This window comes from Phacochoerus africanus, chromosome 15, assembly GCF_016906955.1.
Source record: "Phacochoerus africanus isolate WHEZ1 chromosome 15, ROS_Pafr_v1, whole genome shotgun sequence".
In the NCBI taxonomy this organism is placed as follows: Eukaryota; Metazoa; Chordata; class Mammalia; order Artiodactyla; family Suidae; genus Phacochoerus; species Phacochoerus africanus.
The window spans coordinates 20107420-20131337 of record NC_062558.1 but is presented as its reverse complement, the minus strand read 5'-3'; the positions used below and the strand labels follow the sequence as shown (position 1 = coordinate 20131337).

The following is a 23918-nucleotide window of genomic DNA, read 5'->3' as shown; positions in this document are numbered from 1 at the left end:
TAACTTTGCCCCATTATCTTCATTTATAGATAGGAAACTAGGCTAAAAGGGGCTAACTTGCCCATGATAACATAAGAAGTGTCAGAGTGTGGGTAGGATGTGTTTTTCTCTGACTCCAAAATCTTTACTCTTAACTACTGTCTACTGCTTGCACTGCTGCTCCACTGCTACCACTGTGTGGACATGTGTCTGTGTTCAGAACCAGAGCAGACCTAAAACCATACTGTGCATGGCACGGCAGCCTCGTGGCTAAGATGGATCTATAACATTTGTCCACCCAGCTCAGTTCCTTTACCTGCTATTGTTCCTTGACATTTTGGGGGTAAGATTTGAATTTATTCATTATAAATACAAAAATTACTTTATTATAAAATATTATAGGCATTAAATTCACCTAGATTTTCCTGTACACACTGACGGTTGATCATGTTTATGACCTTAACTTGATTCTGTCACCTTGGTGTACAAACGGCAAGAGCTCACGTTGTTAGTGGAAAGCATTTAGGCCACATATTTTGGCTTTCTTCCTATGCTCACTTCCTTGATGTGTTTAAATTAAATGATTCTTAGGTGCTTGTGAAACAGATGAAAATGTGTTTGAGTTATAGGTATGTAGGTGTTAGTGTGATTGTAAAATTTATTGTGTTAAATGTAGAATCAGAATTCAGTTAGGTGTGTTGTCTGCAATCATGTTGGTGCAAAAAACCAAAATCACCTCTTCTTTCTCCTCCAAATCAGCAGCATTTGCATTCTAAAGCTAGTGACAATTTAATTAAAACAAGTATTTGTTCATTTTTAATTTACCAACTAGCTGCCTGACTATGGAGTTTATGCTTCTCTAACATTTATAATTTTATTTTTATTATTTCAGATTTCTCTTTCAGAGATGTCAAAATTCAACATTTGAGGAAATGCTTTGGTAGCCTCACATGTTTACTGCAGTAAAGTAGCAGAAGGGCTACTTATAGGAAAGTGATTACAAGTAGATGCTCAGGGAATGCATGTGTGTTGGGCTTCATGCTGGTGGGAGGCAGCAGTGTCTGTGTGTGGGGTTTCTTCTCCGTGTGACCCACGTGTCGGGACCCTGGGCACTGACATTGCCCTCAGGGCCGTGGTTTGTGGGTTCACATGCAGCTCCTGTGTGAGCAGCGGCATCTCTTCAGAGGACTGAAAATACACAGAAACTCAGTAGGTTTTAAGTTCCCTGGCTCTTTTACTAGGGTTTGGCCCAGAGTGACTATTAGTGATGAAGCAGTAAGCTCTGAGATCTGCCTGCTTAAAAACAAACCACTCTCCCCCAAGCCCCAGTTATGCTCTCTCTTGCTTCTCCGACATCTTGAAGGTCATCTGTATTCATGGCCTTTTCTTCTTTGCATCCTGTATACATTCCTGTGTCTCGCACAAATGTTTTTTGGCTGAATATTGACTGTACGAATGACCTTTCAGTTAAAGTGGAAGAGGAAGAGGAAGAGTCTTTTTAGAAGAAATATTTACCTTTGTTGCAAGTGGGTGGGTAGGGGTGACATGCAAGTTAAATTGAGAAAAGGCATTTTGAAAGTTTGGGTGACCTGAAGAACTTGTATTTGGTATATATTTGAGTTCATGAGAATGTATGCAGTAAGCCACATCCTCTTTCTAGGTGCTATCAGCTGCCTCAGCCGCAGGTGTCTCAGTAGCTTTCGGTGCACCGATTGGAGGAGTTCTTTTCAGCCTGGAAGAGGTATGTTTAAAAAAAGAGCAGCCAACAGTTAAAATGCTGCATAATTATCATTACACATGTGTTTTGGCACACTTTTCAGTTTTATAACTAGTGTAATAGATGGACTTTGTTTTTGAGTTTTGAAATTTATTTTTGTGAAGTTTTTTCACCCTTTCTTATGTAAAAAGTAATATATATATTCTTGAGAAATGTTTTAAAAAATATGTATAAATGTTAATGATTATTTAAAATTTAATGTTGTTGACATAAAAGTAAGCACAAATGAATTTGACTTAATAAAAAATATTTAAAACAATCCTTATTGGCTAAATTATAGCCTTGTTTTTATTTTAAAAATTTTAGTTTCTAAATCTTTTCTTTTTGGTGGGGGGGACACACCCACAGCATATTGGAGATTCCCAGCCTATGGGTTCCATTTGGAGCTGTAGCCACCAGCCACAGAAACTCGGGATCTGAGCTGTGTCTGTGACCTACACCACAGCTCACGGCAACACCAGATCCTTAACCCACTGAGCGAGGCCAGGGATCAAACCCCAGTTCTCCTGAGTGCTGGTCAGGCTCGCTAACTGCTGAACCACGAGGGGAACTCCAGTACATTTATTCTTAACTGCCGTGATTGAATTGGGGTGGAATTCATTTTGAAAACAATACAGTGCTAGATGTTTTAAATTACTATTAAACGTTTTTAGTCAGTTGATTTTGTGAATTTGTAGTGATATGATAGCCCAAGTTAATAACATAGTATTTTTCTTACCACAGTAAAATCCATTATATGTAAACTCCAGCTGCAGGCAAAATTTAGAGTGTTGATCTTTACCATCAAGTTATAACATATGAGAAATGTCTTAAAAGTTATAGCACTCATTTTTCCTTTCCTTTTCTTTATTTTAGGTTAGCTATTATTTCCCTCTGAAAACTCTATGGAGATCATTTTTTGCTGCTCTAGTGGCTGCATTTGTTTTGAGATCCATCAATCCATTTGGTAACAGCCGTCTGGTCCTTTTTTACGTGGAGTATCATACACCATGGTACCTCTTTGAACTGTTTCCCTTTATTCTCCTCGGGGTATTTGGGGGGCTGTGGGGAGCCTTTTTCATTAGAGCAAACATTGCCTGGTGTCGTCGACGCAAGTCCACCAAGTTCGGCAAGTACCCTGTTCTTGAGGTCATTGTCGTCGCAGCCGTCACTGCGGTCATAGCCTTTCCTAACCCCTACACGAGGCTCAATACCAGTGAGCTGATCAAGGAGCTTTTCACAGACTGTGGTCCGCTGGAGTCCTCGTCCCTTTGTGACTACAGAAATGACATGAATGCCAGCAAGATCGTCGATGACATTCCTGACCGCCCAGCGGGCCTTGGTGTGTATTCAGCTATATGGCAGTTATGCTTGGCACTCATATTCAAAATCATAATGACAGTCTTCACTTTTGGTATCAAGGTAAGTGCTAAGTGAGGTGATACTTAAGTGATCTTGGCATGAGAGGTGAAACTTTTCTTTTCTTTTTTGGCTGCCCCTCCGCCTATGGACCTTGGGCCAGGGATCATATCTGAGCCACAATCACGACCTAAGCTGCACCTGCAGCAACACGGGATCCTTAACCTACTGTGCCGGCCTCGGGGGTCAAACCCATATCCCAGCTCTCCCAAGATGCCACCAATCCTGTTGTGCCAGAGTGGGAACTCTGAAACTTTCAGGATGGTTGCTTCATCAGTGTAGGCTGAGAACACTGTTGTCTTTGGGGTTTAATTTTTAGTGATGAAAAAAATAACTTTTCAGGATATATTGCTGAGCACGGTGTCTATTTCTGTGTTAACAACTGACCCCGACTTAGTGGCTTGTGGTAACTGCTCACGATGCTCAGGAGGACTCAGCTGGGCTCTGTTTATGGCCTCTTACTCGGTCGTCATCAAATGGTTGGGCTGGTCATCTCAGAGACATTCGTGTGTCAGGCACCTGGTCTGCACAGGTTTAGACAGCTGGGGTGAACAGTTTGGGCTCCTGCTCCGTCTCTCTGTCTTGATTTTTCCTGCACAGCTGGCTTCAGGGTGGGTGGATCCCACACACTCAGGGTCTCGAGAGTACGTGTCTGAGGAGGACCGTTTCTCCTGCTGCATCGTTTGTCTGTGAGGTCACAGAGGCCCAGGTTCAGCGGGGAGTGTCAGAGAATTCGTGGTCCTGTTTTACAGCCACTTTCTTACTGCTGCTGGAGCAGATGACCACAAAATTACACACATTTATTACACTTCTGGAGATCAGAAATCCAAATTGGGTCTCACTGGGCTAAAATGAGATGCATGCAGGGATTTATGGAAGCTCCAGGGGACTGTCCATTTTTTTGCCTTTTCTAGCCTCCTTATGCCTTTGCTCCAGGCCTCCTTCCCTTGTCTTCCAAACCAGCGAGAGCTGGTCACGTCTTTGTTTTATTTCAGCATCTGACACTAGCTCTTCTAAGTCCTCCTTCCACATTAAGGAGGCTTCGTGATTACTTGGGTCCCACTCCCATCAGCCAGGACAGTCTCCTGTTTTAAGGTTGGCTGATGGACAGCCTGAATTCCTCCTTGCCTGGCAGCCAGACGGATTCCCCAGAGTTGGGACATGGATGTCTGTGGGGAGCCCATGCCTGTGCTCTGTCACTGTAGGATATTGGCCTGAAAGGACCCTGAAGGCTCAGAGAAAATTCACAGGCCTTTTGCTCCCAGGCCTTTTTTGTGCCCTGGGACGTTGCTGTTTTTGAATCTGTGAAAGTGAGAATAATATTCTTTAGGTGGTGATTTGCCAGTAAGTGTAATTCTTAGGATTGTCAGTGATGTGAATGGGGAATCGGATGTCCATGAACCTTGTTTTTAAAATGCTGCCCGACACTTCATGTGGCCGTGACCATCTGCCATGACCGTGTGTGCTTCTCAAGGCCCCTAGCCAGGTGGGAGCAGCTTCTGTCAGTGACCTGTGGTGGTGCCGATGTGTGAATCATGGTCTGTATTATGCTATCCTCCCTCTTACTGCACTCACTGGGCATAGAGCTTAAATCATATTAGCGAGTTAAGGTAGAGGGGCTGTGATGCTCATCCAGTGCAGGGGGCCAGAGGCAGGATGGGGGTGGGGGGACGAGGGAGCTTGTGGCCCACATTGCCCTCTGTGCTGGCCGAGGGGCCTAGGTAGCGGGAGAGTGAAACACCTCTTTTTTTTTTTTTTTTTTGGCCATGTCCTCAGCATGTGGATGTTCTGGGCCAGAACTCATACCACAACAGTGACAACTTTACTGCTTCACCACAGGGGACCTCCTGAAAAGCCTATTGTGCCCTTTTTTATTTGATATCTTTTGATGACCTGACTTGCCCATCTGTACAGTCATCCCCCTGTGCTGGGCTGAGAAAAACTCCTCCTTTTAACCACCTTATGCACCTGTTTATGTGCGGATGTATGTAAAAGGCCCTGGGCTAAAGGATAAATAAGCCTGGGCTTCCCTCCTTTGGGGTCTAGAATGTGGCTGATTGCCCTGTTATAACAGGGGTCTGCGGTTGTTTCGTTGGTGCTGGGATTCTGCTCTGTGAATCAAGCCTTAGCAGGTCGGCGTGGAACACCTGCCTCACTAGTGTCTGACCTGTTGCAGGTCCCGTCCGGCTTGTTCATCCCCAGCATGGCCATTGGCGCCATCGCCGGCCGCATCGTGGGCATTGCGGTGGAGCAGCTGGCCTACTATCACCACGACTGGTTCATCTTCAAGGAGTGGTGTGAGGTTGGGGCTGACTGCATCACCCCTGGCCTCTATGCCATGGTCGGCGCCGCTGCCTGCTTAGGTAACGTGACTGCGTGTGCATGTCAGTGGCTGTGCTGTGCTGGGAGTCCTGAGCAAGGGCTGGTGCTTGGGGGGTATGGGCAGAGGGTGGGTGGGGTAATTACCCATTATGCAGAGCTGGTTTTCTTTCTGCCTGTCCCTGAACACTTGTTAATGCAAAACCATAATGGTACTTGACATCTTTTAAGTGCTGTGTGATACTTCATGACAGAGACATCTTGGTATAACACAGGTGTATTTAAATCCTGTCCAGGGAGGTTTTGCTTTTTGTTGTCAAGGATCCCAGCTTACCTTTGAAGTCTGTAGCATGGATCCAAAGATTAGCATCGTGCATGGCTTCAGAGCACCTTTCCTCTGGCTCCTCAGTGATCCTTGAGGCCTGAGTAAAAGACCTCTTTATCAGCCTGCCTACATTTCAGATGCATCTGTAGCAAAAGGAAGAGAGGTAACTACTATTTTAGTGAAAGGAAAAGGAAGTCTGCATTAAGTCCTTAAGAATCTATTTTTTGTTGTCTTGAACATGAAAAATAGTTTAGAAGTTCCTGTTGTGGCTCAGTGGAAACAAATCTGACCAGTATCCATGAAGATGCAGGTTCCATCCCTGGCCTCGCTCAGTGGGTTAAGGATCCAGCATTGCCGTGAGCTGTGGTGTAGGTCGCAGACTCGGCTGGGATCGCCCGTTGCTGTGGCTCTGGTGTAGGCTGGCAGCTGCAGCTCTGATTTGACCCCTAGCCTGGGAACCTCCATATGCCGTGGTGTGGCCCTAAAAAGATAAAAAAAATTACTTCTTTTCATATTTAAAATATCAGCCAAACTTTGGTTATTTTAGTTAATTATAGCTGACATTTTGACTTAGTTTTGTTCATTGAGTCAAAATTATGTAGTTATTGATCTTCAAAAGTGTAATATCAAGTGAAAGTGACGGGCAGAATCACCCTCCTCAGAGTAGCAGGTATCCATCCACTGTCTCTTGAGCATTGTGTGGGGTATAGAGGGTGATGCTATGAACGAGGCCCATCCCCACGAGAGGCGTGTGGGGAAGGAGGCCAGCCCTGGCTAGGTGCACAGTGCGGAGTGATGAGGTGCAGGGCTGAGAGTGTCTCCGAGGCCCTTGGGAGCCCAGGAAGAAGGCGGTGCATATGGCTCAGCAGGTACACATGCACCTTATTCTCAAGGAGGAGTGGGATCTAAAGGTGACTTTGCTGAAGAGTTAAGTGATGTGAAGACAGTGGAATTGGGACGGGTGCTTTGGAGAAACTGACTGTGTTGAAGTCTGGACACTTTTGGAAGTAAAGTTGGGTTGGTGAGAAGGAATTTGTCAGAGTGAATTTGTGGCTTTGCCATTTTTAGTGGGATGACTTTGGGGAAGTTCCTTTACTTTTTGATTTTTATTTTTTTATCTGTAAAATGGAAATAATAAGTACTTACCTTGTTCAGTTATTTCTGAGGATTATATAAGATAAAATGCATAGACAGTTGTTAGCACAGTGCCTGGTGAAATAAGTGCTTGGTTATTTAAAAAAAAAAAAAAAAAGCCTTTACAAACTGACAGGGGTATCCCTGGTATGTGGTGGGTATGCAGGCTGCAGTTGGTTCATTCTTTCTTCTACGTTTACTCTAAGAAATTACAGGAAGAGTTTAAACTTGATAAAAGTAAAAATGGAGGAGCCCTGGTAGGTTTCTGAGCAAAGAAGCAACATGGTGAGAGTGGCACTTAGGAAAGACTGACTTTGGAATATGGCTTATAAAGCAGATGGAAGGAAGGTAATAGGACCTGTAGTCAAGGAATTATTAAAATCAACGAACAGAGTCTACAGGGCTGCACTAGGTTATAATAGAATATTGAGAAAGGGGCCCTAGAGAGAGATTTGCAGAGCAGACCGGATAGGGCTAGGTGAGAGTCTGGGTGTTGGGATAAAGTAAAGAGATGAACCAGGAGTGGCCCTTGAGTTTCAGGAAGGATGTGGTGCCTGGCGATGGAGTCATGGAGCTTGGATGGGGGCCCTCTCGGGAAGGAATAGAGTTTGGTTTTGAGTGTGTAGTGGTCTCTGCGACCTTGAGTCATCCAGAGACTTCTCAGAGTTGGAAATGAGACTCGCACAACTGTAAGATATGCTGTGGGTGGTGGGGAGGCCTCTGCGTGGAGATGGTGATTCAGAGGATGATGTGGCAGGTAATGTGGAGAGTTCAGGTGAGCTTTCTTAGGGAAGGGGTGTTACATTGGTGACGTACGTCACAGGGCCTCAAAATGTATTCATTTTGAAGAGATTTAGAGGAGAGAAATTTTTAATGTAATATTCTACCCGTGTGAGTTTAATATGAAAGTCAATAGTAAACAAGTTAGCCATGATGTGTTTCACCAAAATTTTTAAGAATTAACAATAAGCTTTTATGAGGTGAAATTATGTCTTTGTTACAGCAGTAAGCCAAAATGGCAAACTGTATTAGTTGGTCAGCTGTGATTTTTTTTTTTTTTTAAATATGAAGTAAACCAGTTTTGAAATGTGATTTTAATAGCCTTCTGTGTTATACACGAAGATTGGTGTTTCTCTAGATCTTATTAAAGTGATAATCCTTTTCACTAAATTCTATTTATAATTTGTGTTCATCTGCCCACCCATTGACGGGTGGGGCCCTGTCCTTCCTGACCAGTGGTGCTCATTTCTTTCAGGTGGTGTGACAAGGATGACCGTCTCCCTGGTGGTTATTGTTTTTGAGCTTACTGGAGGCTTGGAATATATTGTCCCCCTTATGGCTGCAGTAATGACCAGCAAGTGGGTTGGAGATGCCTTTGGGAGGGAAGGCATTTATGAAGCTCACATACGGCTAAATGGATACCCTTTTTTGGATGCAAAAGAAGAGTTCACTCATACCACCCTGGCTGCCGACGTCATGAGACCTCGGAGGAGTGACCCCCCGCTGGCGGTCCTGACCCAGGACAATATGACGGTGGACGACATCGAGAACATGATCAACGAGACCAGCTACAACGGCTTTCCTGTCATCATGTCCAAAGAGTCCCAGCGATTAGTGGGGTTTGCCCTCAGAAGAGACCTGACGATCGCAATAGGTATTAAAGAGATACATGTACATCTGCCTGTGTCTCTGTCTGTGGGTATCTGGACACCTTGCAGATAGATGCAAATGGATGGTAGATTTCTGAAAGAAAGGAAAGCTGTCAGCTCTAGTTGATTTAGTTTGTGGGGCAAGGGTTGTGTTTTACCTCCTTTAGGAAAGGAATTTACACTTCATGGTTTGTTTTGCAGATAAATATCGCTTTATTTTTTGAGATTGGAGTCAGACTCTTTTCTCGCTCAGAGGAGTCTTGTTAAGTTGACAATATTCATAAGAGCACATCGTGTAAGGCCTTAGTAAATAAGTCAGTGCCAGGGCATTCCGCTAAATACTTCTTAGACTTAATAAAGTTGGTGTATTTGAATGAAGGTTACTAAAAATTCCATCATCTTTGATCTGTTTTATACCAGATCCACAGGGTTTTGCTTTTTCAGTTTTTGGAATCAGATTTATGGTATAACTTGTAATATATAAGTGAAAAAATAATGATCGAGTTTTTGTTTTTGGTTAAGGGCCAGGTTGACAAATATTAAGTCCTTTTCGGTGCTGACATTCCTGAAAATAGAGTTTAACGGCATCAGCAATACTGTGTTATTTCTTGGAGGTGAATGACATTTTTTTTCTGAGGAGGAAGCCCATTTTGCTCCTCCAGAATTTCATTACCCTCTTCCCTTGCAGTCCTGCAGTGCTGGCAGGGAGGCCAGGAAGGCTTTAATCCTTTTCTGTACAACCTGACTCCTCTCCCCAAGCCCGGAGGTGATAGAGGGGGTCGTCTTCCAGGCCTTGCTTTGAAACTCCCCAGGGTACATTAGAAGATCTGAGCTGAGAAGGTAGAGTGTTCACCTGTCCCCAGGGTCATTCCCACAAACCTGCCATGTCCCTCCAACTTAACCTCTTTCGCTATTACAGAGACCGTAGAATATTTCAGTTCTTGTGCCATTTGAAGTGGGAGGACTAGGTATGTCAATGAGGAGTGTTTCTCAGCTCAGCCTGGACACTTAGTTTATAAGAGCTGTTAAAGCAGCAAGAAGAAAGAAAAGAGCCCATAGGGACTATCCATTTTAGTTAAGGAAAGAGCTGCATCTCTGGAAGGCTTTTCCAGAGCCTAGCAAGGCCATCATTCCCAGTTTCTCTTTAGGCCATAGAATAGTAGTTGCTAGAAAGGCCCAGCATATGGTTGGTGTGGCTGTGAACAGGTGCCTGAGCTTCTTGGCCCGCACTGCAGCCACCCTGTGGTCAGAGAGGAGTTTCTGTGCTTCCCTTTCTACTCTGTAAGTTTAAATAGACAAGTCAGAAAGTTGGAATGAAAAAATGAAAAAGACAAGGGTTAGAAAGTTGAAATTTATGTCAAAGTTTAAAGGAAAAAGCCCAGGTTTTTAAAAGAACAAGAGGAAAGTTGTAAAGTTAAGAATTATTTACATTCCCATTGATTCTGTGGATATACTTTTAAAAGTTTTGTTACTGTCTTGAGAAATAGAGTATTAGGATAGCAAGTGTCCGTTTAAGGGAGTAGCGTACTTTAGACACAGGAAATACCAAATTGTGTCATCAAAAAGGTTAATTACATGGTGACCTTTTTTAACACACCTTAAGTATTTACCAACATATATTTTGGTAATGTTTTTGTTTTGAATGGGAAAAAATAGACCTGTACTCTAGGTTTTATTATAATATGCTAAAATACATATTATATATAAGATGTAATATGTAATTGATATATGTATTTCTATGAAATACTTTATCGAAGGACAAAAAAGAATGCCTAACTAGTGAGCTATATGCTATATCCAGGAATGAGAAAACTCAAGATAAGATTCCCCAAAATTTATTTATAAACTCTGGAGTTTTTATGTTATTTAAAATTATTTTTTCAGTTTTTTTATTTTATTTATTTATTTTTTTGTCTTTTTAGGGCCGCACCTGTGGCATATGGAGGTTCCCAGGCTAGGTGTCCAATTGGATCTGTAGCTGCCAGCCCATGCTATAGCCACAACAATGTCACTTCTGAACCGTGTCTGTGACCTACACCACAGCTCACGGCAATGCCGGATCCTTAACCCACTGAGAGAGGCCAGGGATCAAACCCGCTTCCTCATGGATGCTAGTCAGGCTCCCTAACTGCTGAGCCACGACAGAAACTCCAAAATCCTCTGTTTGTTTGTTTTTTTTTGCTTTTTAGGACTGTGCCCACGTCATATGGAGATTCCCAGGCTAGGGGTCCAGTTGGAGCTATAGCTGCAAGCCTACACCACAGCCTTAGCAACGTTGGATCCGAGCCACATCTGCGACCTATACCACAGCTCATGGCAATCCCGGATCCTTAACTTTAACTAAGCAAGGCCAGGGATTGAACCCGCATCCTCATGGATCCTAGTTGGGTTCTTTAACCGCTGAGCCATGATGGTAACTCCTTTTTTTTAGTTTATGTATTGATAGTATGTTGACATAGTTCAAGAAGACGAAAAGTATATAGTGAAAAAGCTCTCACCCATGACCTCATGGTCACCAGTTTAACTTTCCATAGGCAGCCGTCTGCTTGGCTTCTTAGGTTTTCTGTGGATATCATTCTGTGCTTTCCTAAGTATGTATGTATGTTTTTTACTTTTTTTAAACAAATTGTACCATGCTATCCAGTACATGCTGTTGTGTAGCTTGTTGTTTTTCAAGAGTGTTTTCTCAGTCGTCTTTGCAAATCTCGGTCATCTTTTGTGTGAGGTTTTCTGCTTTCATTTTTTACAGCTGCAGAGCAGTCCACTGAGTGGACATACCATGGGCTGCATCAGAGTTTTTACAATCAGCCTCCCTCCCACTCGTGGTTTAATGTGGTTCTGCTGTGGTAAAAATTGCTGCCTCATGTTTTTTGATAACCTCGTGTAGTTGATGTTTTGCTTATGCACAGATGTAGGAAAGTTCCAGAAGTGGAAGTGTTGGGTCAGAGAGTAGTGTGCTTGTAATTTTGTAAGACGTTTTCAGATAGTGGCCATAGTGGTTATGCTGTGCACTCTCAGCAGGACCCAGTGACAGCTTGCCAGGTTCATGTTTAGTCCAATGGAGAGAGACATTCCTCCTGCATTTTTGTGTCCAGCTGTGCAAGTGATTTGTTTAAAATGAAGCATATATTGAGAATATTTATAGGGTGAATTGAAACGTCCTTCCTGTTTTCCACCTGAAGGTATAGAAGTGTACTTGCACCTTTCTGTGTCTTTCTTAGGAGCTGTGAGTTTTACAGGGAGATGGTTAATGTATGAGAACGTGAATACTGTTGACATATGGAACATGATTAGAATGGACATGGCACGGTGTGGTCACGTCTCTCGCTATGCTTTTCTCCCCAGCCACTGTCTTCTGTTCAGAGTGAGCTTTAGCTTGTGCACCTGGGAGAGAGGATCTCTTATTAGCCTTAGACCCTGAAAAAAGATTTACACGAGTATGAACTGCAGTCTGTGGACCAGCCTTTTGTTGATCTCTTTGTAGGAGCTACAGTTAACTTTGTACCTGCTCAGTTAATTGAAACATCTTTTATGAATGTAGAGATTTTTGCTTTCTAAAATTAATACAAGTGAAAGAGTTGGAGATGCCCTGGTGATTATTTTAGAACCTGTCACTACAGGTTTCATATGGTTAAAAATGAAGGGGACAGACAACTTTTTTTTTTTTTTTGTTATTTCTTAGGCAGCTCCCGCAGCATATGGAGGTTCCCAGGCTAGGAGTCGAATCGGAGCTGTAGCCACCAGCCTACGCCAGAGCCACAGCAACGCGGGATCTGAGCCTCGTCTGCGACCTACACCACAGCTCACGGCAACGTTGGATCATTAACCCACTGAGCAGGGGCAGGGACCGAACCCGCAACCTCATGGTTCCTAGGCAGATTCGTTAACCGCTGCACCACGATGGGCACTCCCAGACAGCTTTGTACCTTGCTTCTTTGTGAGTTTTGAGAATCTAATCCCTTGATAGTAACACAAATAGGAACAATGAAATGTAAAAATTGGGGGGGGGATAATTTTATATTAAAAGTTGGAGGTAAAATTTGTATTAACTTTATAAAATTTTTCTTTGGAATAGAACCACTCCCATTCTCCTGGAAGTGTAACTAATGTGTGCACTCCTAGAAAAAGTCTGAATCTTGTCAGAAAGAGAAAACTCTGGAGTTCGCACTGTGGCTTAGCAGTATCCATGAGGATGCGGGTTCAATCCCTCTCCTCGCTCAGTGAGTTAAAGATCCAGTGTTGCCATGAGCTGTGGGGTCGCAGGGTGTGGCTCAGATCTGGCATTGCTGTGGCTGTGGTGTAGGCTGGCGGCTCTAGCTCCGATTTGACCCCTAGCCTGGGAACCTCCATGTGCCACACGTGCGGCCCTAAAAAGACAAAAAATAAAAATAAAGTGAAAACTCTGATGATAACTTTTGGCTTAAAGGCCTTTGAATGAATGGCATTCAAAAAATTTTATTTTCCAAAAAAAAACCTAGCAGATTTCCTGGCACTTAGTAAGTGTTCAGTGAGTGTGCTTTTTAAAATAATTACTGGATTCATGTGAAAGTGATATTCTTCAGATAACAAATTTAACTCAGAGGTTGAATGTCCCCTATCCTTGTGCCTTGTATTTGAGAACATTCCAGTAAGCAGGTAAACGAATCAATTAGATATAATTGCTTTTTTCTAAAAATTTCCGCAATTGTTTTATCATTAGGTGTTTAAGTCTCTCAGCGTACCTTCACCTTGCTCTTCCAAGGTGTTTCACGTTGATGATTGGGGTTAGTTTAACTGCCATACATGCTGACATACTTAGCACCCTGCACAGGCCATTAGCCAGATGCTTCTGTGGGCTAAAAGCAGCTTAAGGAGCGCTTTTCAAAACCATTCTGGCTTTCTTGTCCACGCCCTTCTTAGGCATTGGACGCACTTAGTGGAACTTACCTCCTGCCTTCTTGTTTGCAGGCCATAGCAGGTTAAACAGGGCCTGGAAAGCTGCAGTGTTGGTGTGCGGGCTGTGCTCCATTTAGGATGGATGCTTATTATTTTGCTTATTATTCTGCTCCATTTAGGTTGGATGCTTATTATTTTGACAAATATTTTTGTAGCAAAATGCATGTTCAAAATATGTTCAGTATGACAAATACTATATTTGTACACAGTTTTGAATTTATACCAACTCAAGATGGGAACATAAACTATTTCATTTGTCTTGTGTGTTCACCCCATTTTGTGGGTTTCCTCCATCCTGTAGTCTCTGTTCTTCGTTTGCAGCTTTCTGCATCTTGGCCACTTGTCTCGCTCCATCCAAGATGGCCGTGGAGGTAGGCTCAGGGCAGGAGCAGTGGAGGCAAAGCCCTGCAAGGGGGAATTAACCATCTTTGCAGATAAGACCTGAAAAGTCAGCCTGTGCGTCATGAGTGTGGCTGTGGTCTCATCCCCCTAGTGACTCGCCTGGAGCACTAAGCTTGGACACTAGAAAGAGGAAGGGTTCTTTGGTCCACAGGGGTGGGAGGTTGATAGCACGTTGCAGCAGGGACAAGATGAAGTCCCCTGTGGTGCCATTCCCACGGTGGGAGGAGTGGCCTGGAGCATAGGCAGGCTGCTTGGGTACAGGTTCCCATGGTAATCGGTGCCCTTGTTATCTGTGAGACTTTGAAAGTCCCGTGTTCCAGTGCTTCCTTGTCCCCAGAGTTAGAAAACAGCAAGGAAAACTATCCCGTGATGTAATTATACCCAAAGTACTTTTCTTTCCTGAAGGTGATTTGGTTTTGGTGGATTCTAATTCTTTCAACTATAAGAAATTGCTAACTGGCTTTTAGGTCAACTTTTTCTTGATTAGGAAGATAGGAAAAAAGGCAGGGACCCAAAGTCTTGGGAGACATTCATTAATTTTTCTAAATCTCTTGAATAAGCAGGCTGCCTGTAAAACAAAACAAGAGAAAGAAAAGCTATCAGTGTTTAACTTGTGGTCTTCCCTGTCTTCAGAAAGCGCCAGGAAAAAGCAGGAGGGCATCGTGGGCAGCTCCCGAGTGTGCTTTGCGCAGCACACACCATCGCTCCCGGCGGAGAGCCCGAGACCGCTGAAGCTGCGCAGCATCCTGGACATGAGCCCGTTCACGGTCACCGACCACACGCCCATGGAGATCGTGGTGGACATCTTCCGCAAGCTGGGCCTCCGGCAGTGCCTCGTCACCCACAACGGGTGAGTGCGTCCACATCCTCTCCGGGCTGTGCCTTCCCCTGTCGCAGGGCCTGCTCCCTCCCAGTCAGGCCTGCAGGTCTCTGCCACAGCAGACAGTGTCACTTGTCAGGAGCACGTCAGAGCTGGTGGGAGGCGGGCAGTGTCTGGGCATAGGGCCCAGGGCATTTCCTCAGGGCCACGGCCGAAGTGCTTGGAGCCCTGCAGAAACCTCTGCTCTTTGTGTATTTCATGTTCAGAGCATTAACTTTTAGAATTTTTCTATTTACTATTTGGTCATGTAATGAAGGAAGTAATATATAATTAAATGAAATTTGTGAATTAGCTAAAAACATTTTGCAAATGCTCCTGTTTCCTCTTTTCTGTGGTTTCCATCCACAAATCTTTTAAATAAACTTCTGGCAGGTAAACACTTGTGTATTTAAAATGTATGCATTGTTTTTCCTGCCATTTACATGTAAGCTGCGCTGCTGCTCCACAGGAGGCAGGGGACAATTTGATCTGGCAGGTGTCAGAGGGGCCTGGGGCCTGCCTCCCCCTCCTCTCGGCTGCTCTCCCCCTGTGCTGCTCTTTCTGGTGATGGCAGGTCTGGCTGTGCGTGGAGGGGCTTCTTCCCCTGCGCCGCCTGGGGCTGCTTGAAGCTCTGTACACTCAGAGGATCCAGCCCCTTACAAAGGTGCTTTGTACAGAATGTGCAGATGATAAACACCACCCCTCTCTGGAAAGGAGGGAGGGCAGGTGGACATTTGCTAGTTGGACCCCTTTATGCCTCTGAGAAGGTGCAGCACAGCTCAGGGATCCAGAGATCTAGTAGCTCTCCAGCCCAGAAGCCAGTCTCCTGCTGGCCTTTGCATGGTCCTTGACTGGTGGAGGAACTCTTCTTTCTTATGATTTCTTTTTCTCTTTTTTCTTTCTTTTTTTTTTGAGGGGCGGTGCTTCACCTGTGGCAGGTGGAAGTTCCTGGGCTAGGGATCAAACCTGCACCACAGCAGTGACAACGCTGGATCCTTAACCTACAGTGCCATAGGGAACTCCTCTCTGCGCTTTCTTGAACTGCTATTTTTTGGGACAGCGTGTTAGCCCATATTTGGTCAGGAGTAGAAACAGCACAGCCCAGTAACTAGGTCTGTGGTAGGTATTTTCATGGTGCTGACCAGTTAAGATAACTTCAGGTAACAGGGAATAAGTGATTTGAGGAATAAAGCTCCTGATTAAGGGCAGGGGGTTTGAAGTTACCAGATACCATGGATACTGATGGGAGAAGAAATATATGCAGTGAAGTATTTTCTCTGGTTTTAACTTGATAAGTACATTGTAACTGTAGTACCTTTTCATAAAGCTTTACCGCTTTGGGGTTCTTTTAATTATAAAAGGCTCAGTTGGAAGGAAGCTAAGCTGGATTGTCTTAAACACTGACTGTGTTGTGGCTCTGCGCCTGGCGGGTCTTGCCTTCTCTATAACCACGGTGTGGATGCCGCTCTGGGTCCTGGTGCACTGTGTGCGGGCTGGAGCTCTGTGTGTGGACCGTCACCGCGTAATTGTTGAAAGCAGTGAGGTGCTGGGGATGCATGGCAGCTGCTGAAAGTCTTGCTTGATCCTGCCTCTTCTAAGAGAGGGGGGGGGCGGGGGGATGGTGGCTTTTTCTAAAGGAATATGTTTATTTGCTTTGATTATATTATCCTTACTTCTGTCCTTCAAGGAAAATAGATTACACATATAGAAAGAAGAGAGGTCATATCATCTGCATTTTGGTGGAGAGTCTAAAGTTCTGGATAATTGTCAGCATTTTATACTTTGTACTGGGTCCTTAGAGGTGGAAAATAACTACATGTTTTTTTTGGGGGAAAGATGAGTCTAGAGCCTGACATGAAAGGAGAAAAGTGGGTGGGGGTGGGGGTGTGATTTGGAGATTCCCCACAGTTTTTACTTCAATTAGCTGAATTTCTCGGACTCTTTTAGTCTTGGTGGGACTAGCAGGAGGCTCACGGGCATTACTCAGAAAGGGTTTTGTGGCTACAAGAGTTTGGAAAGCATTGGATTAAACACAGCTGAGGTTTCTTTACTGCGGAACTTCTTTGAGGCCTAAAGAGCGTACAAGATTTTCCAGATCTAGTTGCACATGCACCCTCTTGGGGATGGAGGGAGGCAGAAGTGCTCCTGAGATGGGGGTTTCTGGGTCCTGCCCAGTTTCCTCGTACGTCATCCTTGGCCCCCAAAGAAACAGTAGCATCGTCTTTACATGCGTCACATTTTGTGTTGATTGCCTTGCACTTGTGAAATTAACAGGCAGCGTTGATCTGCCCTCATCCCTCTCAGTCTCTCTTCTCCAGTAACTAGAAAAAGGAATGTATGTATTTCCTCCTTTCTAGGGCTATTACTCTGTAAATGCAGACATTACTTTATAAATCTATAAAGCTGTCATTTTGTCCTCATTATGTACCTTGTGGTTTGGTAGAGCTTAACTGAGATTAATCATGGCATGTAACTGTATAGAAAAGAATGAGTAAGAAGTGAATTGGAATTCTTTTACTTAATTGTCAAGATTTGTACATACCCTGATTCCAACTATCAAGCAAGTGAATTTACCTCAAACAAAAAGAGAAGGAATCTGAGTGAGTGCTTATTTTATGAAGTACCCTTTTTGAGCTTTTTTGGAGAGAAACTTGCTCCCATGCTCTGAGAACTGATCCGTTTGTTCTTAAGGATCAGTCCATTATTTAAACAAAACAAAACACAGGAGACATTAGCCTAGAACCCTTTGCTGCCTTTCCCATTCCCACCCTCCCTGTTTCCTGCCCCCCACCCCATGCAACCCCCTCGGTGGCTGGTTTAGGACCAGAGCCCTTGACTGGTCCCCTGGGGACCTTCTCCAGGAAGGTATTGTTCTTGGGCAGCAGACACAGAGCTGACTTAACCAGATAATGGGGGTGTCCAGTTTCCCTAAAAGGCGTGCTGGATGGCCTTCTGGAGTTTAAAGATGAACACTTTTTAAGATAGTTGACATTTGCTCTCTATATTGTCGTATATTGTAGTTGAATTCATTTACTTCCATTATAAAAGCAGCAATCAGAATTTTGTTTTAATAAGCAAAAGCAGGTAAATTATTTTCAAGCATCCTCATGAGAATTTGTCCACCCTCTTGCTCGGTGTATAATAATGGTTTGTTAACAATGTACAAAGTCAAAATCATTTTGACCCCTGATCATAAACCCATCTCATTAAGCTTATGTTAAGAAGTAGCATTTAGTGGGTCCTGAAAATTAGGAAGCATGTATCGGTCAGCTTTTCTTAGTGGGCGTTGTCCTTGGTTTTAATTCCAAATCATGTTAAGATCCAGGGGATTTCTTAGGCTGTATCACCCGAGTTGAGAAGGCTAAGCCTCCTCTGACCTTTTCCCTGTGGAGGTGGGTCCACTCAGTAGCAACACATGGTGATGGTTTAGAAGTTAGAAAACACCTTCCTCTAAGAAAGGAACGCTGAAAATGAAACCACGTTTCAGAGTTTTATAGCTGTGTATTAATAGTTTTTTTTGTACGTTTTTGGTAGTCGTCTTCGTTATGAACTTGTACAGTTTTGATTTTTAACTTAAATAAGAAAACCACCCACCAATATTTAAAAAGAGTGTCCTATCACTTTTGAAAGTCTGAAGAATTTATGCAGTGGGCCCTGGGATTTCAGGTCATGTGTGTGATTATTTTTCTAAAGCTCCTTAGAAATGGCTCTCTTGCCGTTCACGTTGTGGTTTTTCCTCATTCTCGGTTGTGATTGAACCTCCTTCCAGTCTGTCTTCCCCGCAGTTATTAGCATCCCGTGGTCTGTTTCAGGACCGTCCTGGGGATCATCACCAGGAAGAACATGCTGGCCCACCTGGAGGAGCTGACACTGCGCACCGAGCCCCTGGTGACCACAGCAGCCTCTCCCTGGGCCCGGGGGAGGCGCTGCTACTGTCCCTCCCACCACTCATTCCGCCAGCCCATCCTTAGCCAGCCAGGGCAGGAGGCATGAAGCTTGGGGACTGTTAATCTCCCTGGCCCTCACGCCAGTCCGTGTCTGTGCCAGGGGACCCGCTGTAGGGAAGCTTGAGGACGGGGACCGTCCCATCCATAGCCAGGAGCAGCAGGTGAACGTAAGGGCTGTAGGTGGTGTGGACAGTGGCAGGTGAGGCATAAATCTCCTGGACATTCTTACAGTGAAGCAGCAAACATCCAGCCTCGCGGACGCCTGGTCCACTCAGACCCCGAGCCCCTTCTATATTTTTGTTTCCTAGTCTTTTGTAGTCTCAGGGGAATCTAAGCTCGTGTGAGCTTGTCACCGAGCTGAATGATGTTGGGGTCGCCAGCAGTTAGATGGGTTTGATGGCCCACAGAGCAGAGCACACGTGTGAATGTCTGTGAGTCAATTTTCTGAGGCTCCCCTCGCACCTGCAGATCCACAGTGCCTGGGTCCGCGGCTCTTTGGGTGCTGTCTCTAGAATGCAGTTAGCAGCTTTTAGGGTCAAGGGCGTTGGTTTTAACTGGCTTTTTGTCCTAGTGGATTCATGACTAAAGATTTAAATTTTGAATTACCCTGTAAATTGTCCGGCTTTAGCAATTAATGCCTGGAATTATCTTGCCCTGCGATTGTCAGACCTGTGTGGAACCTGCTGGGGTTTGCTCACTACTATAGCACTGGTCACATGCCCTGTCTGTGCTGCTACTTCATAAGTTCATGTGTCCTCTAAGATCGACTTACTGCCCAGGATAGGAAGTAGCTCCTACTTGTTCTGCTTTCTGCTTCTTGGTGATAAGTAATCTTCAGGGCTGCCTGCTCCCGATTCTTCACCTCTCTCTCAATTAAGTGTTAATGCCTCAGACTTCATAAAAGCACTATTAACTTTTTTGACCAAAAGCAAAACAGGAAAACATTGATAACTGCACTAGAAACTAGGGTTGTCGTACAGATTTATTCATGGGGTTCTGAAGTTTGGGATTGAAAGTCTATATTGACCATTTTATGTGCATTTTATCTCCATTGCCTGTGCTTTCATGAAGATTCTGTGTACAGCTAGGCAATCCTTAAATTATTAGTTTTGGTTTTTAAAAAGATTAGACTCTCGAAGGGCCTTGGTCTCAGACATTTTGCTTCTCTCTTGGTGTGGTGGATTAGCCCCCTGCTCCCCTCTCTGCTCCCCCCTTTTTTTGGGGGGGGGGTGCTGCACCCACAGCACATAGGAGGTTCCCAGGCTAGGGGTCTAATCGGAACTACAGCTGCCAGCCTACACCACAGCCACAGCCACACCAGATCCAAGCTGGGTCTGAGACCTACACTACAGCTCATAGCAACGCCGGATCCTTTACCCAGTGAGCGAGGCCTGGGATCAAACCTGCATCCTCATGGTTACTAGTCAGATTCGTTTCTGCTGAGCCATGACAGGAACTTCCTCTGCCTCTTTTAACCAGAGCCGCTCCACTGCTATCCTGGGTCTGGGTGGGGGAAGGACACTGCACTGTTAGTGACCACAATGCTCGCTCCGGCAGAGGATGGCTGCAGGGTGGTTGAATTACCTTTACCTACAAAGTGCTTTTTGCAAACACAGAATCAGGCTGCCCGCTTTGCTCTGCTCCTGTCAACAGAAAGGATTTAGCTGTGGACCTAGCTTCTCTTTTCTTTTCCTTTTAATTTTAACGGCAACCTTCTATTGATCCTTTCTAGGCGCCTCCTTGGTATTATAACAAAAAAAGACATCCTCCGTCATATGGCCCAGACGGCAAACCAAGACCCCGCGTCGATAATGTTCAACTGAGCCCCGAGGTGGAGGAGGAGGAGGAGGCTGAGGAGGAGGCCTGCCTGCTGAACAGCACAGCTCCTTAACCCCGGGGGTCACCGGCTCTCTTCTCCCTCAGGAGAAAGGAAATTTAAAAGCTGGGCTTTTGCAGTGTGGTTTGCAAAGAATGCTGGTGGAACGGAGGAGTTGTTGGGGAGGGAAAGGAGAGAGAGAATGAAACGAGGGAGGCAGCGGTCATCTCAGCCTGCGATGGATGCAGTGGCCTGGACGGGCCTGGCCTCGCCTCCAGCAGCAGACCTGCGCCGTGGGGCCCTGTGTCCGGAGGATTCCTCTGCATCGAGCCATCTCTAAGACTGCAAGGTCTTGCCCTTTTTTTATCAAAACTGTTGTGTTTAACTCATGAATTGTATAGTTAAAGCATTACCTTTCTACATTCCAGATGAGCTTTTGTTCTCCCTCTCTTTATCCCTCTCTCTCCCTCGCTCGCTGTAACAAAGCCTCTTTAAGTTGTGCACCTTTGGAAGCAGGCCTTTCTCATATTGAGATGCTGTGGTTTGACTGAGGTTGCATCACAGGAGGGAGTGTTTCCTGTGCCCTGAGCCGTGTAGTTGTGGTGTCATGAGGTGCATGGAGCAGTCACATGCACCAGCGCAAGGTTGGGGATGGAAATCGCTCACCTGTGCGCCGAGGTTCAGAATCAACTGAAATGTTTTGCCTTTTTTTTTTTTTTCTTCTTTTTCCCGCTCTGACTTCATGGATAATGTGACCTGGTCTTATGCAAATTTTCTATTTCTAAAACTGCTATGATACACAAGTACTGTTGAGCGTAAGGAAACAGATGCTGCTGCTTTGACAGTAAAGAGAAGGAATACTCTGTTTAGCTGTACCTGGTTTGAACTGCATGTTTAAACACTGGAATTTTCTTTTCCTTGAAATTAGATCAGTCTTTTTTTTTTTCTCCCTCAAGGTATTTTACTGCTGACACTGAAGAAGAAATGTAATTCATAACTTGCACTAAATGTATATTTCTTTCTTAAAAATTTACCATTCTTATTTATATTTTTATGGATTAAAATTTATAAAATACAGATCAGTTAATATCGCACTTAAATAATTTTACCTTTTTAATGTGATTTTTATAGACTAATTCAGACTAGAGATATGGAGCTAGGAATCAAGTTTACAGTAGGAGCAAGGATTTGAGCTGTGGGTGTGGTTTCTTGTCTGTGATCAGACGGTGCAGAAACGCCTCTGACCTTGCACTGTCGCCCCAGGGGGTCTTCTGACCTGTCCATTCTGACTCATTAACTGGAAAATGGAAACACTACACATCATTTTACAGATTAAAACCAAAAGTTGGTGTTAACCTTAAAAAGAAAAATCAAATGAAAACAATGGCCTTGCGGAGGTGGCAGCTAAAATGTTCTCTGAACTGGCCCTGTGTTCTCGGTCACACCCTGTGTCCTGGGATATTTGAATCCACAGTGCAGTTTTCTGCAGGGTGAGTTGAAAATGTCCTGGGATGAGTTTGGATTTTTTGGTTATGGAAGTATCTGTCTTAATCATGGTCTTAATTAATTCACTATTATTGGCAAAGGCAGTTTACTTGAAAGAGTGGCCTAAAAATTCTGGATTATGCATTTTTGGAGGAGGAAAATTACCCGCAGACATTTTCTGAAACACAACTGGCAGTGAGCTGCTTTTACACCTTGGAAGTGCTTCTTCCCTTCCTAGTTGTTAATAATAATATATCTGTAAGATCTGGGAGGTCACAGAAGATCTTTACCATCTTGACGATTCATAAGATCATGAAGCCGTATTAGAATGATGGTGGAAAGGGGAGCGGAATCCTTGGCATTTGGCAACGCGTTCTGAGTGTTGCTCTGCCCACAGTTAGTATTTTGTGCCTGTTCCCTGGCGCCTGGAGGCAAGTCCTCACCGAGCAGGGGCTCCTAGGCTCTGCCCTTGACCAGAGTGGTGTGTGCGCCGACAGCCGCGGCCTCGCCACATCCCACTGGGTGTGGGCTGGTGGCCCGTGGCTCTCTCTTCAGGCCTTTTTGCGTCACCTGTCCTGCTGCAGAGGCTGGCATCCTGGGGGACATGGCTTCTCTCGGTGCATCTTCCTGCTGAGACGTGGGAGGCGGTGTGTTCTCTGAGCTCTTGCTGTCTCTGTCGCTCTTTCCACTTTTCCTCCTGCTGCGTCGAGGTGTGTCTGCTTTCCAGCCGCATGGGATGTGCAGGATGTGTGCGGCTGGCTGATCTAGTAGGGCCAGGAGCTGCATTGGAGTCCCCTTCCTGAGGAGTGCGACGAGAACGGGCACAGGTGTCGGCATCTCCTGATTCAGCTTTGCTTTCCCTTCGTTCATGAAGAATGCTGAGTTCGTTAATCTGTGATGTTGCCTAGAGCTGTATTTATGTTTTTATTTATACTAGTGTAGTAAAGCTGCATATCATTACAGTAAAAGTGGTTACTGTGATGAGTCAATCAGAGAACCTATTAAAACCTGTATGACAACGTGTGGTTTGGCCTTTGATTCCCTCTGTTGTGGCAGAGGGCCCGACACCGCGTCGTGACAGCTGCTCTCACTCTGCTGTCACAAGAAAGAAAACATGAAGTGATTTGCATGATATGTTTTTAAGAATTCCTGTGGAGGCGCTCTCTGTTGGCTCCATGGATTAAGGATCTGGTGTTGTCATGCAGAGGCTCAGGTCACTGCTGTAGCTTGGGTTTGATCCCTGGCCTGGGAACTTGCACATGCCCCTGGCGTGGCCAAAAAGAAAATTTTATGTGGAGCTTTGCTCATAGAATTGCCTGGAAGGTGGTGGCAACGCTTGAACTATCAAGACTCCTGGTGTCGGGGGACCTTCTGTTGCCGCTTTCACTCACTGAGCATCGCATGTGCCCGGCTCCGGTGGGGACACACACACACACACACACACACACACACACACACACACACAGGGTGACAGCCTCCCCATTGGTGTGGAGCACACTTGCTGAAATGGCTCCCATGTGCAGTTAGTGCAGGACCCCAGCTGGTGGGGGACAGGAGCCAGGTGTCCCTCTGTTGTAGGGACACCTGGCAACAGAGATAGGCCTGTGGTTGCAGACAGGCCATGTGACTGGAGGGTAACCAGTGTGAGGCTGGGGTAGGGACTGGGTGATTCTGAGTGAAACATGCTGGTCAAGCTGGTGAGGTGGGACAGTGTGGGTGTGCGGCTTTGGGAATAGCTGGGGTCAGGGTGTTGGGGACCTGAGGCAGTCGAGTGAAGTCAAGAGACTGGCCAGTGGGTGGTCAGGACCTTCGGATGAACAAACGGGACTTGCTGACGGTGGGGTGGGGGTGAGGCTTAAGTTGGGAGTGAAGGGAGCCCTGTCTGAGCTATGT

The 23918-nt window shown here is 45.0% G+C and overlaps 1 protein-coding gene across 5 annotated transcripts in view; it reads left to right on the top strand.

Annotated features, from left to right (window-relative positions):
• CLCN3 (chloride voltage-gated channel 3) overlaps window positions 1–23044 on the top strand; it is a 90475-nt gene extending 67431 nt beyond the window's left edge. For 2 of the 5 annotated variants that reach the window (XM_047762540.1, XM_047762541.1), the window contains 7 exons: window positions 1640–1720; window positions 2612–3157; window positions 5331–5517; window positions 8188–8586; window positions 14552–14768; window positions 18590–18665; window positions 20457–23044. In XM_047762540.1, coding sequence (XP_047618496.1) covers window positions 1640–1720; window positions 2612–3157; window positions 5331–5517; window positions 8188–8586; window positions 14552–14768; window positions 18590–18665; window positions 20457–20615 — 1665 coding nt within the window. In that variant the 3' untranslated portion in view covers window positions 20616–23044. The remainder of the gene's footprint in view (window positions 1–1639; window positions 1721–2611; window positions 3158–5330; window positions 5518–8187; window positions 8587–14551; window positions 14769–18589; window positions 18666–20456) is intronic. The other 3 variants (XM_047762542.1, XM_047762543.1, XM_047762545.1) reach the window with 2 other exon arrangements.
• The last annotated feature ends 874 nt before the right edge of the window (window positions 23045–23918 follow it).